Source organism: Cygnus atratus, chromosome Z (assembly GCF_013377495.2).
Source record: "Cygnus atratus isolate AKBS03 ecotype Queensland, Australia chromosome Z, CAtr_DNAZoo_HiC_assembly, whole genome shotgun sequence".
Classification (NCBI taxonomy): Eukaryota; Metazoa; Chordata; class Aves; order Anseriformes; family Anatidae; genus Cygnus; species Cygnus atratus.
Genome location: NC_066396.1, coordinates 53,900,415 through 53,922,083, shown reverse-complemented (window position 1 = coordinate 53,922,083; position 21,669 = coordinate 53,900,415). Strand labels below are relative to the sequence as shown.

The window sequence follows — 21,669 nt, the reverse complement described above, 5'->3', positions numbered from 1 at the left end:
CAGAAAGCCCCTTATAATCCAAAAGTCACTAAAATTTGCCAACTGCAAATATTCCCAGCATCCAAATGACCCAGAAACACTAATTTGATTAATTTACCTTCTGCTAAGAACATCATTTAGACCATTAGAACTAAGTGCTCCATCTCTGTCTTCCACACTTCAAAATGCCATGATAAAAGATTATCAACTTCAGCAGACCAATACTGAGCCTGTGCTATTATCTGCATTAACTCTGATCACATTTATGAAATTCCAGTTTTATCTTTGATTTAATCAAAATTACAGTACTTCAAACAGGTTTACTTTCCTATGTGCTGGTACATGCCTCATGGGATTTTCACCAATAGTTTTATCAGCTGTTGCATGAGAAAGTCACAGAGGAAAGAATAAGGGGCAGAAAAGTTGCCCTGTTAGTCTTCCGTGCAGGACTCAGTCAAACATTTCATATGACTTAGAAGGACTCTCAGGAGATGTACTGCTCTCTGCAGGATAGTAGAGAAAAGGGAGAAATAGAACACTAGAACATATAATGTGCTCTTAACGTTTTTCCTTGGTAATACCCTTCTCCTACAGGAAGAGATGGCAGAAAGAATGAATGGACTGCTGCAGCAACCTGTGAACATAGTGAACACATAATTTCTTATGATCTATACATAAAGAACTAATTTAGTAGCCAGTGCATCTTTCAAATGAACACTTGTGTTAGATTTTAAAAGCTTTCAGGATATATTCTGCTTAGCTATTCATTGTATGAGAGTGAGATAAATCAAATCGGATATAAACAACAGCACATCACCATCAACTTAGTCTTCATCCCTTTATCAATGCAATTCTGTTAAGAGACTCTTGTAAGTAAAATTAACGTAGTAACAAAAAAAAAAAAAAAAGAAAAAAAAGCACTCTTACCTGAAAGAAATAATAACCGGTGCTATATCAAGCAAGACATTCAATAACATCTGCAATTTCCTACAGTGAACACTTGAAATCATACTCTATCCCTCCAAAAAATAATGAAAAATCCTCATAGAAGGCCCAATGTAAAGCAAGGGTATGTTCAAAGACGCGCACACCAGTCACAAACGGCATATTCTTGACTGCTAGCATAGGGGTTTATATCCAGCCTTTGTCCACATTTTCTGATAATCTTCTGTTACTTCAGTTTAGGACTTTTTTGAACCAAGTAGATTTGTTGCAAAAAACTAACAACAACAAAAAAATTACTCCAGTGTTTCAAAGAGTTTGCTGAAGAAACAAATAAAAAGGATTTATAGCAAGCGAAGTCACGTCAGCATAAACCACCTACAGATTCCAAGTTTTCCAACCACAGTACTTACAGTAAGGCAGCTAAGTACATATTACATTAGCATGCAGTTTGAAACAGGACTGTAGTTGTTCAACACAGAGTTCAGCCATTTAGCAAAATTCTAAATGACTCTGACAATCCCACCCAGAAAATCAGGCAGGAACATACTGCTGTTATCTTAGATGAAACATAGTGGTGTTTGCCTAAGCCACAAAATGAACACTGAAGTACCAAGAGTTCCATGAGAAACAACCTGAGAACGTGAAGGGGGGGGGGGGGGGGGGGGGAGGAAGGGGAAAGAAAGAAAAACTTTGTCTTTTATGCTCTTAATGTAACAGCTGGTGGTCTACACTTTCATATTTCTGGTATCAGAATGAAGACTGAAGACATTTCCTTCCACTGGTCTGACCTCACCTCACTTCTGCAAGTACTAGTGGAGTGAAAGGAGTTACAATTGTGCATAGAACCACATTTTAGGTGGATAAAGCCTTTTTATTTTTTTTTCTTTCATACTACTAGCATACAACAGAATACACAGTATTCACATTGCATGCTAGTTTTTAGGGGGTGGCACTTGGCGTGGGAGTTAAGTACATTACTGAAAGAAAACATAATCCTTTTCCCATGCTGTTGTGCTTCTGGAAACTTCTCTGCAAGCTGGTGCTCCAGCTAACACCTTCACCCCTTCTACAGTGAGGCATGCAGCAGCATCTGACAACTTCTAAGTATGACCTCTTACCAGGATTAAACACGTGAACAAAACTATCTGAATACCAAGTAATTAAAAAGTAAACCTTACTTCTGGCAAGGGAATTGTTAGGGATTGAATGGTCTCTTCTGCTTCATCTACTGCCTTTTTTTCTATTGTGCATTTTCTCACTGAAGCATGTCTTTTCTTTGCAGCAGTTTTTGCAGAGTCTCTCTTCAAATAACATAGAACAATTCCCTAATTTCAGCACTATTGAATGAATCCCTAATAAAATAATAAATAAATAATAATGATAATATTTCAACATGCTATAAGTAAACTGAATTTCTGCTTCTGACATTTTCCCGTCTACAAACCTGTTCAATAATCCCTTTGTCTCAAATGAATGCTCAGCCACTTAAGCACTGTCCGGGTATGCAAAGTATTGGTCCGAGAATGACTACAGGTATGTAAAGAGTAAATAAAAGGAAAAATAAAAGGAAGACTGTTCATCAGCTTATCTTAAAAACACAAAATAATAGAATCCTGGCTAGAAAAAGCCTGAGCAGCTTTAACTCAAACTAACAAGATACACATGATCTGAGTAAGGTTCTAATTTCTTATTACTAGAAAATGTGCTATTAAGACATATCTATGCAAATTATACACATGCTAAAAATAGAATGACAATCAACCTTACAGGCTCGCAGTGCATTTTGGGAAGGGGAATAAGTGCTTTATGCAACTCAGCTTATCACCAACTTTTAATTTATTCTATAAGGAAAACACATCATCTGAATCCTGATCAAAACATTAGGGAAACAGACACCTCTACCACACTGTTCTCCTGTGAAGGAGAAGCAACAAAGAATTTAAAAACTCCAAACAAAAAAAATGTAAGCATGCTCACCAAATAGGGGTTTGGACCCCCACAAACCAGAGGACGTACAAAGATTTAGTTGATTCATTGACTAATCTTTCCAAAGCTCATCCTATGAACCACTTCAGACCCAAGAAAGGATTTACCCCACCTACATCCTATCACTCAAGTCCAAAAACTGTGCACTTTAAATGCTGCTATTAATGTAAACTTTTAACCATATAAAGCAACTGAAGTACATGTCACCATGGTGACATATCCTGTATTTTCCTGGTAGGCTAAAAGCTGCTCCTGTGATTTAAGTCAGGATGTAGCTTCACAGCATCCTGAGCCAACCTATGCCAGGGTTCTGCTGTTTTTTGAGCTTTCTGAACGCTGCAGAAGCAGCTTTCTGAAAAGAAAAAGGCAGAGCTGTGGCAGCCCCAATTACACATCATCTCAGCCTGCCATGGTATTGCACTCTGGACTGTTCCAAAACTTTTTTTCTTAAAGCCCAAAAAAGTATATTTTTGAAAAATCATTAATTCTTTCCCATCCACATTTGACAGGCAAGTGGGTCTTTTTAAACAATTCTTGACAATGACAGAAAGAAAAAAAAAAGTGTTTATGTCTGCATCAATTCAGAAGATGCACATACTTATTTTGCTTCAACGTGAATTTCAACAGCAGCAGTGCTGGCTTGCAGAGTCATCCATTCTTGCAATCCTGTTACTAAGCCAGCCCATGTACTGTGCCAGAACATGTGCCTGTTAATCTGTATGGTAAATCAGAGTGGGACGTGATCCATCTGAAAGACAAGAGCTTCCTACACCAAATTTGGTTATTTTTCCAGCCACATCAGTTCACCACACTGACAAAGTAACAGCTGTGCTGGTAAAATAAAGGGTCTGTGATGGGAACAGCATGGCAGTAGGTACCTTGAGTGGTAAGGAAAGAGCTCTTTAATATACCACTACTGTCAAAAAAAGCAATCATAGCCTAAGACTATAGCTGCAGGACCTTTGCTTTAAGATCCAAGCAAATATACCCAATTTGAATCTATAACTAGAAGGGAAACACAGAGAACAGTTTACCAGTGACATTCTTAAGTTTCAGCTCTGGTATCTAGCTGCCAGTACTTCAGCTTTTCTGATGGGGGAGGCAAACAGCTTTAATAACAGGATTGTTCTGGCTTTATGAAAGGGAAGTAATACTTAATCAACCTGATAGAATTCTGTGAGGAGATGACTAGCTCGGTGGAAGAGTGGAGCACAGGCAGTGGTGTTTATCTCAGCTTTAACAAGGCTTTTAAGTCTCCTGCAACACACTCACGGGCAAACTGATGCAGTAGGGTTGAGATAAGTGGACAGAGAGGTGGACTGAAAACTGGCTCAGCTGCCCAGCTCACAGGCTTCTTCTGATCCGTACCACAAAGTCATTCATGACCTGCATGACAGGACAGACCAGCAAGTCTGCACACAATGCAAAACAGGAAGAGCAGCTGGCATACCACAAGATGGGTGTGCAGTCATTCAGGGGGGCCTCAACACACTGCAGAAATGGCCTGACAACAAACCCGTGAAGTTCAACAAAGGGAAATGCCAAATCCTGCACCTCAGATGGAAGAGCCACACAGAGCAGGATGGGCTGGGGGCTGACCAGGCGTACAGCATATTTTCAGAGATGGCTCTGAGCACTGTAGTGGACACCAAGTTGTGCCCTTGCTACGAAGACTGTATTCAGCATTTGGGGCTGAATTAGGAAAAATGTTACCAGCAGGTCGAGCAAGGCATTTCTTCCTCTCTGTTCAGTCCTGCGTCCAGTTCCGGGCTCCCCAGTACAAAGAAAGACGTGCAGTAAAGGACAATGAAAATGATGATAGGATTGGAGAATCTGTCATACACGGAGAAGCTGAAAGCACTGGGACTGCTGAGCATCAAGAGGAGAAGGCTCAGTGCAGATCTCACCAAACACGAGGGGGGTTTAAGGGTGTTATAAGATGAATCCAGGCACGTCTTAGTGGTGCCCAGCAAAAGCACAAGAGACAATGGATCAATATATTCAAGGGAGACAAACGCAGCTTTTCAGCTCCAAGAATATCAAGTCCTTCTTCCATAGTGCTGTGGTATGAGTACAGTCCAAGAAAAGGGCTGCCAGTCTGAAGAAGATGTCTGGCCCAGGAAGTTATTGGGCAAATAAATCTTTGGAAGATGTTGAGGATTCATCTTTTAAAAAATGATTCCAGTCACAACAAATCACAGCTAATCCTGTATTTACAATAGGACTGGTCACACACTGGCTTAGCTCATTATGGAGTTCTCTGTGACGTGGACTTAGGACTGGGAATATGACATTCCATCCTCAATCCCTCACCTCATCACACAAGGGAAGCATGGTGAAAGCTCTGGTATAAGGCAACTACTGTAAAGCAGTAAACTTCCTCATAAGTCATGTCTCTCAGCACTCATGCTTGTCACAGCAATTAGCATTTTATCTGTGAGGCTGCCAATATGTAACTAGTCTCATATTAGTTCATTTACTCATGTCGCTATTAATGAATGATGAATGACATGTCATCAACATGTTGTAAGATACTGGCAAGAAGAATCTTTATCTTACACAGCAAAGCCTCCCCATCTGCTGTCTGTAAAACACTGACTAGTCAGTTGCAAGGTGCTGCTTCTCCATCCACCAGCTGACATTCAAAAACAATTCAAATATTAAGTACTTTTTATCACTGAATAATGGCTCTAGTTCTTCACAATACTAAAAGGCAGTAAGAGTAAAAGCCTTTCTCAGAGTACTTCAAGTTGTAAGAAATTCCCTTTCTCTGTTTATCATACTACATTTGAAAAATTCCTTCAGTTTTCCACCCACACATGAAATGATTGTGACAGACAAGGAAGAACTTTATGTGCAGCACCTTCTCGAGCAACTTCATAAAGTCTGAAATTGAGCAGAACCTTCTGCTTTAAAATTAATGGTTTAATTCTATTAAGTGATTTTTATTTTCCCAAACCAGCCACTGTTGACTTACACATGAAGAATATTTACTTTTTGCCTCTGATAAACCTATCGTGTGTAATTGACATTAATTAGATAAGTCATGGTGCAGGGCTAAGATTATAATCTATTGATAGTACACAAGGAATTACACTCACATGAAGCAGCTCTGAAAAATTCCTTATGTTGTTTCACTGTTTATGCCATTTGCATGCTTACAGCGCTTTCTGTATAGAGATTGTATAGAAATGTATACATATTTCACCAAGCAAAACATACATTAATTTATAAATAAGACAGAAAGCATGATAATAAATCAGATACCCACCTTGTCAACCAGTGCCCAAAGTCTGGCCGATGAGCCCATTGGACTCCCGTCTGATTCAAGGATCGAAGTAGTCGACAGCAAATAAGAATGATCCATGGACTCGCTAAGCTTAACCACTTATCTGATCCTCTAATGAATTCAGTTGAAGATGCAACCTTGTCCAGTTTTGAATTACCTGATGCTGGTACATCTATATTCTTGCAATCAGAGGCTTCCCTGATACCATCAAAATTTTGTTTCAAACTGGTGCCATGCTGAGGGTCACATTCTTTCAGAAGAAAATGGTTTCTACAGAGTTCCTGACACAGTGCCAAACAGAGGGTATTGATAAGAAAATACCAGGTTTGATGTTCCTCTTCTATAAAACTGCTTGCCCCCAAACTCAAAACATGGCCAATTGTTCCAGCCAGCATCAGCACATCTACTTCTGACCAGCTGGAACTGGACACAGCTGGATTCTGCAAACAAGAACACATAACAGTGGTGAAAGCTGTATAAAAACTTCACTTGTTTAAGCATTCAAAGCGTGCTTACAGCAATTTCCTCTCAGGAAACAAAATAAACAGCAAGACAAGTTATTTCCACCTTGACAAATCCTGCGAATTTCTGAAAGGTTCATTTTATTGTAGCCTATTTAGTTAGCACTGCAGTATAATCATACTGTTTAGAATGACATTCTGTTTAAGGTAAGAAACTTCATGCATAATCTCAGCTGAACAGATTCAAATTCCCTACCACCCTGTGACAAAAGGTCTGAAACAAGCTCTCTTCTTGCTGCTTATTTGTAGAAGTAAAAACAGAAGTCTTTCAGAAATCAAACTTGCAATACAAATAGCAGGTACTTTTCTAATAGGTTAAATCTGTACTGTCCTCAACGCGGTACAGTGACAACCTTCATTACTCAAATTAACAGAAGTTACTTGCAGACATTCTGATGTACCTCTTGTCCTTGCTTGGCTTGAAATGCGTCTGTCATCATAAAATCCGTTATAAATCTTATCCACCTATTATTTACTTCACATGCTGAGTCTACCTAAAGCCACAAAATTCGTTGTCTGATGCCTCCATTAGCTCGATTTCTTGCTCACAGCAGCTACTCAAAGTGCTCCATCATCATGATACGGCTAAAAAGAGAGTGTAAGGGTATGGGGAAGGTGGGACCATCTGGTTCATTCACATTATCAGGTCAAGGAGCTTTTCACCTCACAGGGAAGGGGAAGTAACAGGGAAAGCCATAAACAAAACACACAGACAGGCCCCTGATAAGTAAGCACTAAAGGAGACAGTAAAGAGGACCAAAACTCCTCAGCCGTTAATTGATGGGCCATTAAGAAACCACAGGCATACATCTGAAGAGCATCAGCCTGGACTTTGTAACAGATAAGGGAAAATGACAGCATCGGTATTACCAGTGTGAGGGGGTCTGTGGAGCTATGCAGACTTACCAAGGAACACTTCAGGGAAGTGACAGAGCTGGGGGAGAGGGGCTGCAGAGGAACAGGCTGGCAGGATGGGGAAGCTGAGAGGAGGAAAGATAAAGGGGGCCAGCCACACACCAGCAGGCGCCGGCCACCACACTGATTCGACTGACAGCCCTGCACCACACTGTTGTGGCCTACCCTCGCTTGTCAAAGCCCCTCTTCCCGGTCTTTCTGTGCAACTTCACTCTCTGTCCCACATCTGGGCACTGCAAGGTCTCACGGCAAGCAAGGCCTTCAGCCACAAAGCTCGAGGGCCTCATGTCAGGAGCAAGAGGGTCTGGAGATTATACGGCTGCATGAGAGGGAGGTCAAAGGGACAGTGACTGAAGGGACCTCAGTGTGTGTATCTTTCCCTCTGCTGAATTTAATCCACTGTGTTACGAGTGTCTACATTTAATTTGCCAGAAAATTCCAAGTCCAACTAAATGTGAGTAGGAGGAAAACCATGGGAAGATTCAAAGTCTGAGCTGGGAAAGCCCTCACCTTCCTGAACTGTTTAAATAGTTTATATTAGAACAATACGGAAACTCACTAATCTGGGAGCAGGTAACAGAAAAGTGGATATAAACATACTGATAACCCTGAACATCCAGATGCAATTCTGAAGTCTCACTCTTAAGACTGACTGACAGCAGCACATGTATTTGTGTTCAATATTCAAGTACATGCAACATGGAGAGGACAATAGCTACACCTGACCCAAGAAGCTTGTTAACACTACTGTGATTTTGCTTTGAGGAAAACAACTTTTGCAGAATTGAGACTGACTAAGATGTATGAGACTGAATGCAGAAGGTATAATTAAAGTTATCACCTTTTCATATCACCTTCATTTATTGTGCTGTTAAAGAAATACACTAAAGTCACTGCACTTAAGAAAAAAAACTGAACAAACGAACAACAAAAAGGCTACAATCACTGTAATAAAGAAAAAAAAGCCACTACAAATTTATCACAGGAATAGTCATTATCTCAAAAACAGCACAAGCTCACAATCTAAATTGATTAACATTTGAAATTTCTTTGGTGCCCTACAGATTACTCCTTTTTCTTTAGTCCTCTGCTTTGCCAATCACAAACCATAAACCACATTTTGGAACAAAAAGACCTGGTAGAATTGTAGTCAGTGCAGAGACTAAAGACCATGAAATTCACAAAGACTAATACATGAAGAATACATCACTGAACTGTGGAAAGCTTAAACTCCAACGCTGGCCTTAAAGGTTTTGGCTGACACTAAATGGTGACAGAGTGCATAAGCATCATCTGCTTGCAGAGACAAAGGAATGTGAGATTCTCAACAAATGAGAATACAATACAATTTCTTGTATGTCTTCAAATGTCTTCAATACAATTCGTCTCCTTTATGAGACATAAAATCTACATAAGGATTGCTCTCTTGTATCAGTTGGTTGTCAGCACTGACAGGAAAATAAGTTCATTGGGCTGAACAGTAGGTTCATTAACTGAAAAAAGGATTATCAATGGGGAACATGCAACAACCTCATAAAAATGGTGGCATTAGTGTGAAACATCCCCGTGTTAGAAGTTCATATTTCATGCATGCTTGTCTGACTAACAATTCCGGTGAAGATAACAAAATTTACTCCTCTGTTCACTTCAAAGGGTTAAGTCCAATGGCATTTATTGATAAGCCACATTTCAGACCAGAGTTATTCACTCGAGCAAATCTATGCAAGATGAAAAATTATGCAGCAAATTATAATCTCCTGGGCCTTCACGGTCTAAGAAATACTGAAAATAGCTTCATCAAGGTTTTCTAAATTTACTGGTAATCCCTCATATGAGCTGTGCCATATTAGGAATGTTATCATTACAGTTTTTTATGCAGCCTGACCTTAGATTACTTGGATTGTTCTTAGTTTTCAGATCTGTTTTACAGGCACAAAACTGTTGGTCCTACTCTATCCACTGCTCTGACTTCCTAGCTGCTGAACACCTCCAGTCCTCAAGAACCCAGAAGGCATTCCAGATACTAAAAAACTTGTAGGACTCGCACCACTATCTTGACACACAAATTTAGCACAGTATCTTTGGTTTATGAGATTTCTATATGCCAGACTTTAAATTTAAACCTCTAATTTGCCATGCCTGGGTAGCTTTAATATTTGATATACAAGCAGTAGTAATTGAATAATACAGAAACAGATCTGTTTGCCAGATCTCTGACATCTTTTACTTGCTTGCACAGTTGCGAATAAACAAACAATAGAATCTATGTACCCCTGCCCATGAAAATTACATTTTCTTCACTTTGAGATAAAACATCCTGCACCTTATCTTCCAAGTCCAATTCCAGTTATGGCCCTTCTGTCCAGTTGAAAGTGAAGCTCTTTTTCACAAAAATTAATCATCCATATTTAATGCCTAGGGAATTATACAAGCAACCTGGTCTAGTGGGAGGTGTCCCTGCCCATGGCAGGCGGGTTGGAATTAGATGGTCTTTCAGGTCTTTTCCAACCCAAATCATTCTCTGATTCTATGATGTTATGTGGAACATTTTGTTTTTCATGCCCAACTATCACCTAAAATTTAAATACTTCTCATTCGATTCACTTCTGATACTTAAGCTCCCTACATCGAATCTTGATCTCCAATAATGCTAACTTCCTTACAATAAAATATTACAAATCACTTTTGCTCCTCGCACATTTTCACAGCAGTTTTGGATCATTTTCGAGAGCTACCCAGTCAGGGCATCTTCTAATCACCTTTATTTCTTCCCACCAAATCAAAAAAAAGTAAATATTTTTACGTTCAATTGTATAAAATATTTTTACCATTCAGGTCAGTAAGGAATACTGCACTGAAGAGGAAAAAATATTTTTAAATGAATAGAGTATTTCAAAATAAAAAGGGGGCATTTTGTTTAAGTAATAAAAAAAAACACTACAATTGTGCACAATGCAGCTTCTCAAAAACTGCATTTGAAAATATTTAGTTTACAGGTTCTATTCTCAAAAAAACTACTGATTCTGATTTCTATCAGAAATAGGAAAAAAACTGCAACTAGTAGCAGTAGTAAATACTGTACTTAAGAACTGGCATGCAATTAGAATGAAGCTATGAACAAGAAGTTAACATTTTTGAATATCTTCTGGAAATCATAAAGGGCTGCAGAACTATTTAAAACCTGAAGTGCCATTAAAAGAAGGGACTGGTGCTGCTAGAAACATAGTAATCAGAACCTATAAATAACAGTCAGGAAGCAGATGCTAACACTGCCTGCACTGGTCTTCAGAAAATTCATGAACTTGGTAATCAGCTTCTATATACAGTCACAGTAGAAAAAAAAAAAAGTAAAAAAAAAGCATTACAAATGAGAAGCACTTGAAAGAAATCTTTAGATGTGAACAGAAACAATTTAAAGAAAAAAAAAGCTCTGAAGTCATTAAAAGGAGAGCTTATCTTAATTACTTTTAAAATACCTGCATTTTATCATATAGCATAAGCTTAGAGAAGGCTTTTAGATTTTTTAACTGGCAAGATTCAGGATTCTTTTCGTGACATCAGAAAAGCAGGATTTCAGAGCTCTTTCAGATGTGGAGCACACATGCAGACTATGGAGAAGCACAGGTCACGGTCACTTGGATTCAGACATATTTTAGTGTAATAGCGCTCCTAATTTTAACAGCAGGCACTTTAAGATCAACAGAGTATATACAATCAGTTTCTCCCCCAAAGTCTAAGTGTTCTGCTGGAAAAGGGGATAGAACCGGAGACACAACTGTGTGCATATTTCACTGCTTGTGCTTCAATTACCAGTAAATAATCTTTCACACCCACAATGCAGGCAACACCAAACTGTTCTCTGCTCCCTTTCACATTTCCCAGGCTCTATCTTCATATAAGCAGCTACCCGCGAGAAGCCACAATATCCTTCCGCAACAGCCCTGAGACTGGTGAAAATGTAAATCCAATCCAGGTCACTGCTTTTACACGTCAGGAATGGAGGCACTAACCAAACATTCAACATATTTCAGGCTTGCTCTGGAACTTGAACAGGAACAGCAAAGCTTATTTGACTACAAGATGAGATATGGATCCACCAATCCAGTCATTTATGGAGTAGGATGAAGATGGTTTGATGAAAATGGATTTCTACAGGTCTCGATACAAAGTCACGTCTGCTTCGTAAGACATACTTCAGCTTCCCACATCTTCAAATATGCCTCGAGTACAGGAATAGAGACACAGCACCAGAATCGAGAATCTAGTACTTTTCACTTGTACCAACCCCAACTTTTGGAGGGGGTGGTGAGTGAGGTAGATCTTGGAAACATTGCTGAAAACATCCTCGTTCATGTATTATCAACTTGAAGCAGCTGATCTGATCATCTGCTGGTATGCCCTGACCTCCCAGCTGGGTAAAGCTCCAGAATATATTTCTGATTCATGATGCACCAATTTCATACATTCCCCCTTCTTTCCAGTTCAAGCAGGAAACACTTGAATTGATAACTGTCCCATTACAGCCAAATGGAGATATTTTCCAAGGTGACATAAAAATAAGCATTGTCGTGTCCAAGAGACACTATCTGATCACTTTCCTAAAATGACAGAGGTGTTACTGCCTGTGACACAAAACTGCATGTGTAAATAAAGGTTTTCTTCCCCATTTCTTACATTCCAGATGGGTCTCAATAGCTGGTACCAGAGAAGAAAAAACAACACATTGCTGCTGAAACATATTTCTTCAAGCAACATGGAACTGGGTTTATAGTGCTACATCAAGTGGGGAGAAAGCTCTAACTGCTGTGGCCTCTTATAAGCAGAACGTGGGGTGCTGTAGACAAAGATACAAAACTGGGTATGATCATAGAATCATTATGGTTGGAAAAGACCTCCAAGATGGCCCAACCATCCCCTACCACCAACGTCACCCACTGAACCATGTCCCTAAGCACCACGTCCAACCTTTCCTTGAACACCCCCAGGGACGGTGACTCCACCACCTCCCTGGGCAACCCGTCCCAGTGCCTGACTGCTCCTTCTGAGAAGAAATGTCTCCTCATTTCCAACCTGAACCTCCCCTGGCACAACTTGAGGCCATCCCCGCTAATCCTATACAGGATGTCATTTCTAATCAGTCTATTTTTGCTCAATTTGTTCTCAAAGGCAAATGTGCAGAAAAAGCAGGGGTAGGGAAGGAAAAAAAATGAAATAGAATAGATAGATAAAGACTTCTCACATATACTCTTGACCGCATTTCCTAGGCATAGCTGACTAGGTGGAATCATCAGAAACGGCCAACAGTTTATGGTTACGGAAGTTCCTCACAATGATTGATTCTAAAAGTGGAACAGCATAGATTATGTGTGTGCTTCTTTTAATGTCTTCCTTGATGGAATTATCTGCATCCATCAGGGAGGCAGCAATTAATTCATATCATAAGGAAAGCCATTTCACCCAACTCAAAGTTTTGAACACTAGGAGACATTTTGCAATTGCTGCTGTGATCACTTAGAGTAGCTGTATTAGCAACACATAAGCCACCTGCAGGAAGTTGTTCACACCAGCAGCTGCCTCTCACCAGCAAGGATGTAAAAGTGACAAGAACAGGTGGGAATGAAACCCCTAGACTCAGGCCAAACTAAAAAGGCAGACCCCATACCTGTAAAACAATACATGGTAACAGCCTGTTCTAAACTTAGCACTCAGAGAAAAAACAACTAATGCTGGGGGAGGAAAAAAGACTGAAGCTCTAACCTTTGCTCCAGATTTACTGAAGCACAACCACAACCTGGGAAGCCCCCAAAAATCTGGGCCAAAGCCCACTCAAAGGAGGACTCAATGAGCTGCCTGAAGCTTCCTGGGCAAGAGCAGATACCAAAAGGCCAACAGAGGTGAAAGATTTGCACTATGTTCACATACTCTTTCTTTGATAAGCGCAGTGTGTTGCTAGTTCGGGCACCAGAATTTGGGTGCATGAAGCTGGAGGGCTCTCTCTGGTGTTGAGTCTGCAGTTCATGAGTGCTTTTTTTTCAATGAGGTGCTCTACTCAGAGAGAAACCAGACGGTTCCCCAAAAGAGAGAAAGCAGGAGTGGGAAATGTAACAGAAATACAAAACACCCAGCCAAGACACTGCCTTCTTTAGCTAGCAGTTAGCAATGGCCGCTGTCAATTTCAAGTACACATTTGGAATGGTTGGCTGATAGACAATCAGTGATCAGAAAAACAAAACTCCCCAAGAAAATACAAGCCTTTGCCTATCACAAGACAAAACACAATTCAAACCCAACCACATAAAACGTCATCCCATATGAAGAATAATGAGTAAATCACTGGGGAAAGAAAAAAAAAAAAAAAAAAAACACAGGGGAGACCAGATCAACCTGTCTAAAGGCAGAACACTCAGAAAGGAATCATCAGAAATACAGACAAACAATGCAGAGCTAACAGCCCTTGAGTTCTTGAGTTCAGCCTCATCTCAAAGCAAAAAATAAATTAATTAATCAATTTTAAAAATTTAAAAAATAAAAAATAAAAAATGAACCAAAATGAAGGAATGACAAATGAAAAGGAGCTGCCCTATTAAAGAGTTAAAAGGCTTTCCCTGAGGAAATACTGAACAAAAACTTTGAAACACATCTTAAGCAGAGGCTGGTTTATAACAACTTTGCATGATACTTCCAGCTGACACGCTGTACGTCGAGTATGAAGGAAGGAAGATGCACAAAAATCCGAAGACAGAAGGTCTCCAGGCATCTGCACTAAAGGCACAGGCAGAGAGCAAGCCTCCGTGTAGCTTATCACTTTAAAGTAAAGAACATGATGCTTTGCATCACCTCCTATTCTATAGAGGCTTCAAGCTCTGATCTTAGACATGCAAGAAAAGTATCTACTCATTTTCTCAACTGACCTCATGGATAGGTGTAATAGTCAGAAGTGCAGTACTTATGTTTGAAGGCTAGTCTTTTATCTTTAATGAGACTAAAGATAAGTGCCCATTAATGCCCATTACTCCTACAGTGGTGGATGTCACAAAGGATTAACTTATCTCTTGGCATGTAAGGAAGATTTCAGGTCAAAAACAGACCGAGTTGCTCTGAGACTATCATTCTAGAGGACAAAGCTAAAATCCACTGTCATCATTCTCAACCCAATTGAAGTAGAATTGTCTGTAAATTATATGTAGGTCTAGATCATCATCACTTACTGTTGTTAAAATCGGAAAAAAATATTAAGTTCAGATGAAAAATGAGCTTGTTTCCCATAGTTACTTGGTTTTGTTTACTATTTTTTCTTTTTTTTTTTTACTATTTTTATTTACTTTTTATTTGCTATAAAATATTTTAAATATATATGTAATTTTTACTATTTTCCTTTGTTTACTACTGCATAGAAGTAAATCTTAAGATTCTACGCAATACACTGCATCATTAATTATGATTTCAAGGCCATATTCTTTTACATTCTACAAATAAGAATTTCTACCTCATTTATGCTTAAATAAATAAAGGCTATAAGTAGTACAACTCAGAAAAGGCTGAAGTGAACTGAGTCCATTTAAAGACCAATGCATCCCTAAGTACTAACAGTGTTAAACTGTACAACTACACGTCTTATTCGGCAGATTTGCCCATTCACATTGATTAATTTTTCTTTCTTCTTTCATTTGCCCTTAAAAATAATCCACAATAGCATCACTAGGTTTTGTAACAAAACATTAAACCTAGTTTGACACAAAATTTTCAGTACCAAAAGCAAACTGTGATCTACACTTAGAAAGACTGTTCTGCCAGCAGTTATGCTTGAGATGAAACTTCTTTCCCTGATATCATTAAGCAGAAGTGATAGCTGACTTTTTACACTGCTTTAGCCTAAGTGATCAACATACACACATAAATCTTATGTTACCAATAAACATAAGCATGAAACAACACGATCTATTCAAACTCCTTTTTCAATCACTTTTAATACACTAGAATGAATTGCACCAAAGAAGACTGAAATGGGGGGGAGCTGCCTTCTGGAGAAAATGGCATTACTTTTAGTCCAAGGCTTCTCTCAGAAAAACAGTACTTCCACGAAGGAATGACACACATTCAGAAATTACAGAAACAGAATGATAAAGTATAACTGGTATAGCTTTAATAATAAACATTAGCAGCCTTACTCAAAACAATTTAAATATATAGTTAAGCTCAGGAATTCCAGCGTATAGTTCCACTGACTGCAATGTTAACCTCTGCTCAGTAGTGACTTTTCTAAATTCCATTGAGCAGAGCTGTTATTACACAGTTCTGCAAGTCAAAAAGTCTGCTTTTTAGCTTGAAAAACTGTTACTGCAAAATATCATACATCTTGCATTAATTGCAGCTGTGAAACATCAATGTGTAACAGCATAAAATTAGTACACAGAACTGTTTCTAACCTCATAAATTCAACTGTAAAATAATGTACACTAATTAGAACATTTCTTAAAGTAATTTGAAAATAAGCACTCTTATGATTTTCTTTACAGGAACCTGTTATCATGCCACAATGAACATACCACATTTCAACACTAATTTTAAATTACACTAATTACATTACAAATTACAGTTCCTTTAAGCACACACACAAAACCTTTACAAAACTTTATTAGAAAGTATGCCATGAAGAGCAAAACATTTTGAACCATAATTAATGCACGGTCTCACCTTCACTGGAAGTCTGGAATTCTCAAGGATCTTTCCAATGGCAGATAAAATACCACACATGAGTGCAGAAATCAGCATCATCACTCCAAGTGCTGTTAACCAGGACATACTGCAGAAATAGCATAAACTTTCTGCTGATGTGCATACAATGACGTGAACCGCACACAGCACCAGACACATCAAGTAAAAGAGCAGAGAGAAGAGCGAAGGGGAGAGGGGCACTTCAAATTCTGCCCGGCTGCTCAGAGCTTTTGGAACACTGAGCAAAAGCATCAGCAGAACCTAAGGAAAAAAATAAAGCAGAGAATTAACACTTAAAGAATCAGGATTAGCTAAAGCATGCAGTGAGAATTCACACAAAAATCATACTGGTGTCATCCACGTCACTCTGGTATGATCTAGTATAATCACTTGATCTAAAAAACACTGTGAAACAACATACTGGATGGTTTGACTTGCGTAAGTTATCACCATATAAAGAGGAGAAACAAAGATTGTGTTTTCGTTTATTGATTTAAGGGCTTGGGTGCATGATTCATCAGGGTTTAATATATTACCATGTGCCTCCTGACTTGTTGTAACTGACCATCTGCATTAGCTTCATTCACTGAAAGAGTTTTAACTCTCTACAAAATTAAGTGTTTTAATTCTCAATACTGAAATAGCTCCTAAGCAAACAAATTCGACTCATTTATAACTCGTAAATAAAAAGTTAACTGCATGCTCTACCAAAGGCCATTTATCTCACAAGTTATAGATTTCTTGCTGAGTTAAATAGCTTCCCAGGCCAGGAAAAGTTCTCACGCTATCACGTAAGCATATGCTGTTTTTCAAGCTTATGAATTCTGGTATTTAGTTTTGTCCCTCTCCTTGTCTTAATTCGATTTACCAGCTTCACTTCTGCTTTGCTATAATCCGCACACAGACGAAGCAGAATGTCAGATTTCCTCTCAGGTAACTGTAGCAGTGGAGTTAATTTGAGTAATTTCTGCTACCCATGAACAAATAAAGAAAAATTCAGCCACACGCTAAGACATTTTGCAAGGGACACAGATGGACTAAAGAGAGCTCAGTATGCTTGTTGTAGGGCATGATTAAGACAAATTTTTAAAAAGCAGTTATATCAGAGCACTGCCAACCTATAATCTTTCCCTTGTGAAGACCTCTACCTAAAACTTACCCATCCATACAGCAAGATATAGTAAAATACGTCAAACTAATTGCAATGCATTGCAGTAGTCCATTCTTATTCATATTATACTTTCCACAATTCACTCAGTTATGAAAGCATGAGGTTTCACACTATCATATTGGCTCATTTTTTGCTTTTTAACACAGGACTTAGAACAAAGCACTAATGATACTAAAATGCTCAAATCGTAGTTACCTATAAATCTAAATTTAACTCTCCGAGCAAATAGTTATTAGTTCATGTTCCAGAGGTATTCTCCTCACAAGATAAATAGCATTTATAGAATCATGTAGCCTGTAGTCACCTGTGAGATTCCCTGCCTTTATTTCTATGGTTGAGGGTGGAAAATACATATAAAACTAAACAATTTTAGAAAGCACGGCAGTTTCTTGAGTGTTGCACTGGGAAAAAATAAATCCAGATGTTTTGTACAGTCTTCTAGTGACACTGTGCAAGCTCTTGTTAACCACACTTTCAAAGCTAATTAGTAGCTGCACGTTTCTGTTGATAAAGGCCCATTGACTAAAATACCTGAGATCTGTTTTGTTGAAAAAGTAAACACCAACAACTGCATTCCAGAAAAAAACATAATTCCAGTGCTTCAGGTACAAACTGTCAGGAGTTTGAATCCTTAGGTTCCCAAAACAAAGGAACAAGAAAGGACTATAAGCACTTCAGTTTCATCGCGGGCACTGTCCATCTCCAGATTTGCTATCTGTAGATTGGTAACAGAACCTACCATCTCGTCTCCTACAGGGACTGCGGAACTGACTCCTGAGAAGTGGTCAGCAGAATGATAAAGCACACCAAGCAGTCCATCAGAAAGCCATTTCCAATGTGTTCTGTACACAGAGAACAAGGCGTACAAGATGAGGCCTTGCATGCAGCCCACAAGGACTGAGGAAGCTCAAACACAAAACAGCTGCTCATCTACTGACCATTCCAGACACTGAACAGAACCGCAGGTACAGCTATTATATAGCCTTGTAGGTTACAGCACTGCTCACAGGCTAGAACTAAATCAAGACAGTAGTGGGTATCTCCATCCTAGGGAACAATGCTTTTTCTCACAAAAGTTGACAGTGATGTTATCTGAAAGGTAGGTGCAAGTTTCTGTATATAAAGTTCAGCATGCAGGCACGGTATCCCCTCAGCATTCTTCCCAAAGCATTACACTGTGGTATTTGAGATTTCCAACACTTGAGATTTCCCCAAAATATCAATTGCAAATAACCACTTAAAATTCCAGACGTGGGATATCTTATCTTTATTCCTTAGTGTGATATGGAATGGTGACCCAGCACGTTTCAGCAAGTACCTATTTTGGGGCTCTAGGCCTGTCAGTAAAAAGAGTAATTCTTGGAATGGTAAAAAAAAAAAAAAAGAAAAAAGAAAAACAGCCACACAGGGTCTCGCTTGTTCTAAATAGCTGTAATTGTTGTTAGATAAAGAGGAAAAAATAGGAATTTACTTGCAGATGTTTTTTGTTTTAATGCAGGAAATCTCCTTAAAGAGTAGAAGGCTAACTGATATGGGAGTAATGTAAGTTGTAGCACATCTACATATTTACTACACCTATTTACACCAATACATAACCATCTTATATCAAAAGCTCTCTTGAATAATTTTAAATGCTAAGTTATTCTTTAAAAATAATATTACGCTTATCCTTCAAATACAATCAGTAAACCCTAGAAGACTTAATTCTGAAGAATATACACTAAGTAGTCAAAAAATAGGAACCTTCATGTCTTGCACTTAGCTTCTTTCCCAGAAAGATGTATTTTCATACCTCCATAATGATAACAGTCCCCACCATCATCGAATACATATCATATTGTGCCACTTGTTTGCTTAGTGAAGAACTCAAAGTCTTCAGGGCCTCCAAATATTGCTTCAGGACCTTTTTGCCAAGATTCATGAGTATTTCTGAATTATTCCCCTCTAAGTACAGTTTGATCCAGTTACCATGGGATTTCTCCGCTATCTTAAATTGCTCATATCCAGGATCTAATGGGAAAAACAAACAAACAAACAAACAAAAAACAAAACACAGGTAAGAGGATCCATGAACAAAGGAGGATAATAGGAAACCTAATCATACTTTTGTACTTCCTTGTATGATCTGAAGAAAACTTGCTATAGGAGTTTAAACTTCTTTCATACACAGAAAGTTACATTATCTTCCTGCAGCAAGGCCATAATGAGACAGTTACTCAGAATAAAACCAATTAATCCCTAATCAGATAGAATGTCAAGGACTCGATATGTGACAAACGTATTAAAATAGCCATTTACTTTTACAAAAGGTTTCCAGAATAAACGTATCCAAATGCTTTAAATCCTGAAAAAGCCATGTTTCCCACTGGAACCGCTCATTATCCAGACTGTATTGCACAAGCCAAGTGGGAAATCACCAAACTGCTGATCTCTGGAGAAAACATCAAAGGACATCCACACAACATATTAGGAGCCCTGATTTTGCTACAGAGATAATGAGAATCAGTTGGTAACACAAACAGAAACACAAAATAAGCCAAATTTTGAAACAGTAATCGAAAAGTTAACAGCCGAAGTGCGCAGTTTGTCTTCAGGTGTTTGGATTACAAAGCTGGTGCAAAGCAATGCTCTCCAGTGAAATTCAGTATTTTGGCTATATTGTAAGGGTTGACTACAGTCGAACCTGTTAAAAAAAAAAAAGAGAGAAAACCTGGTGCTGCCACCAACCTACAGAAGCAAGAGGCTTGCCGTGGAAGGTGATTTCATGATGTCCTATGCACATCTAAAGGAATTCTGACCAGAAGAAAAACCTAGTGGGAGGGTTAGGTGGAGGGGAGTGACGACACAACTCTTACTTTACAGTGAGTGTTCTGGTTGATACATGACAGAGGTTGGGTGTGGAAGGACAATGATACAAGTCAATTCAAAGGATACAAAAGAGGACTCTACTATTTTTCTCTACTAATGTTGATTTTCATTGTCAACTTTCCCTTTAGCTAAACATCAACACAAAAAGCTGCAGCACACAAAGAATGAGCCATAGCATTTTTACTTCCCAAAAAGATTTATTCAGCTATGACAATAACCAGATTGTGCAGGCATACACAGAAGAGACATCAATTTGTGGAAAAAAAATAGAATAATTTATCATTATAAGCATAAAGGTTAAAAAAAAATAAATTCTGCCAAAATCATTAGTCTGGGTTGTACATCCACTTGATGAGTATTCTATTCACTTCATATAAGTTTAATTTCAAGAGCATGTATTAGCAACACAGCAAATTAGATCAGTTGCTGTATTTTATTGTGAATGTTGACAGTAGTATTGTTTCTAAAAGCATTTAAAAGCATGCTTTCCTTTTTCATTTTATAGGTGCATCATCCCATACTCCAGTATGCCATGTGGTATTTAAAAATCAGTCACTGAGTAGAGTATGTAATCACAACATAAACTCAATCAACAACAGAAGGAACTTCTGTTTCACTGGACATTATGCTGTGTGAACATTCACATGCATCTGCATTTTTTGCTAGAAATAAATGCTTCGTTTCCCTTTACATCAATAACTATCATAAAATATCCCAAGTTGGAAGGGATCTGAGGATCAAGGACAAGGATCACTGAGTTCTAATTACAGCTCCACACAGGATACTTATTATTTCCATGCTATTTCACTCTAAAGTTAATAACTTTAGGGTAAAATGGCCAACTTGGAAATTGTTATATAAAAACATCACCCTCTTATCTTGAAATCCTTAACTTCTTAGCTAAAAGTAGGGCAAAAGATTTGCTGTGTAGTTTCAGAAGCCAAGAGTTAAAGCAGTGACTGAAATAAGTTTGGTGTCACAAAGACTTAAATTACAGCTAGTTTTTACTCCTGATAGATCAACAATGGATCAGATTTGGTAGAAACCATTATGCTGTTTGTGAAACCTTTTCAGCAAAAGAGGATCTACATTATTAAATTCAGACACATTTTTCATTTTATTTCGAGTAAGTGAAGGTGAATGCAGTATTTCTTCTCACAATTCTTGTGCAGTTATGAAGGAATTGTGTTTAAGGTTTGTAAGTCTCTTATCACTACAAAACAGTGATCTACTACAGGCTGAATCAACATGAGAATTTTACAAAGTAACGTTTAACTCAG

General features: G+C 38.5%; 1 protein-coding gene across 4 annotated transcripts in view; it reads right to left on the bottom strand.

Moving 5' to 3' along the window:
- Positions 1-21,669, bottom strand: part of PIGG (phosphatidylinositol glycan anchor biosynthesis class G) — an 88,402-nt gene that overhangs the window by 49,149 nt on the left and 17,584 nt on the right. For 3 of the 4 annotated variants that reach the window (XM_035564245.2, XM_035564242.2, XM_050716525.1), the window contains exons 7-9: positions 19,314-19,531; positions 16,330-16,611; positions 6,182-6,639 (exon numbers count right to left, since the gene is read on the bottom strand). In XM_035564245.2, coding sequence (XP_035420138.1) covers positions 6,182-6,639; positions 16,330-16,611; positions 19,314-19,531 — 958 coding nt within the window. The remainder of the gene's footprint in view (positions 1-6,181; positions 6,640-16,329; positions 16,612-19,313; positions 19,532-21,669) is intronic. The other variant, XM_050716526.1, reaches the window with a different exon arrangement.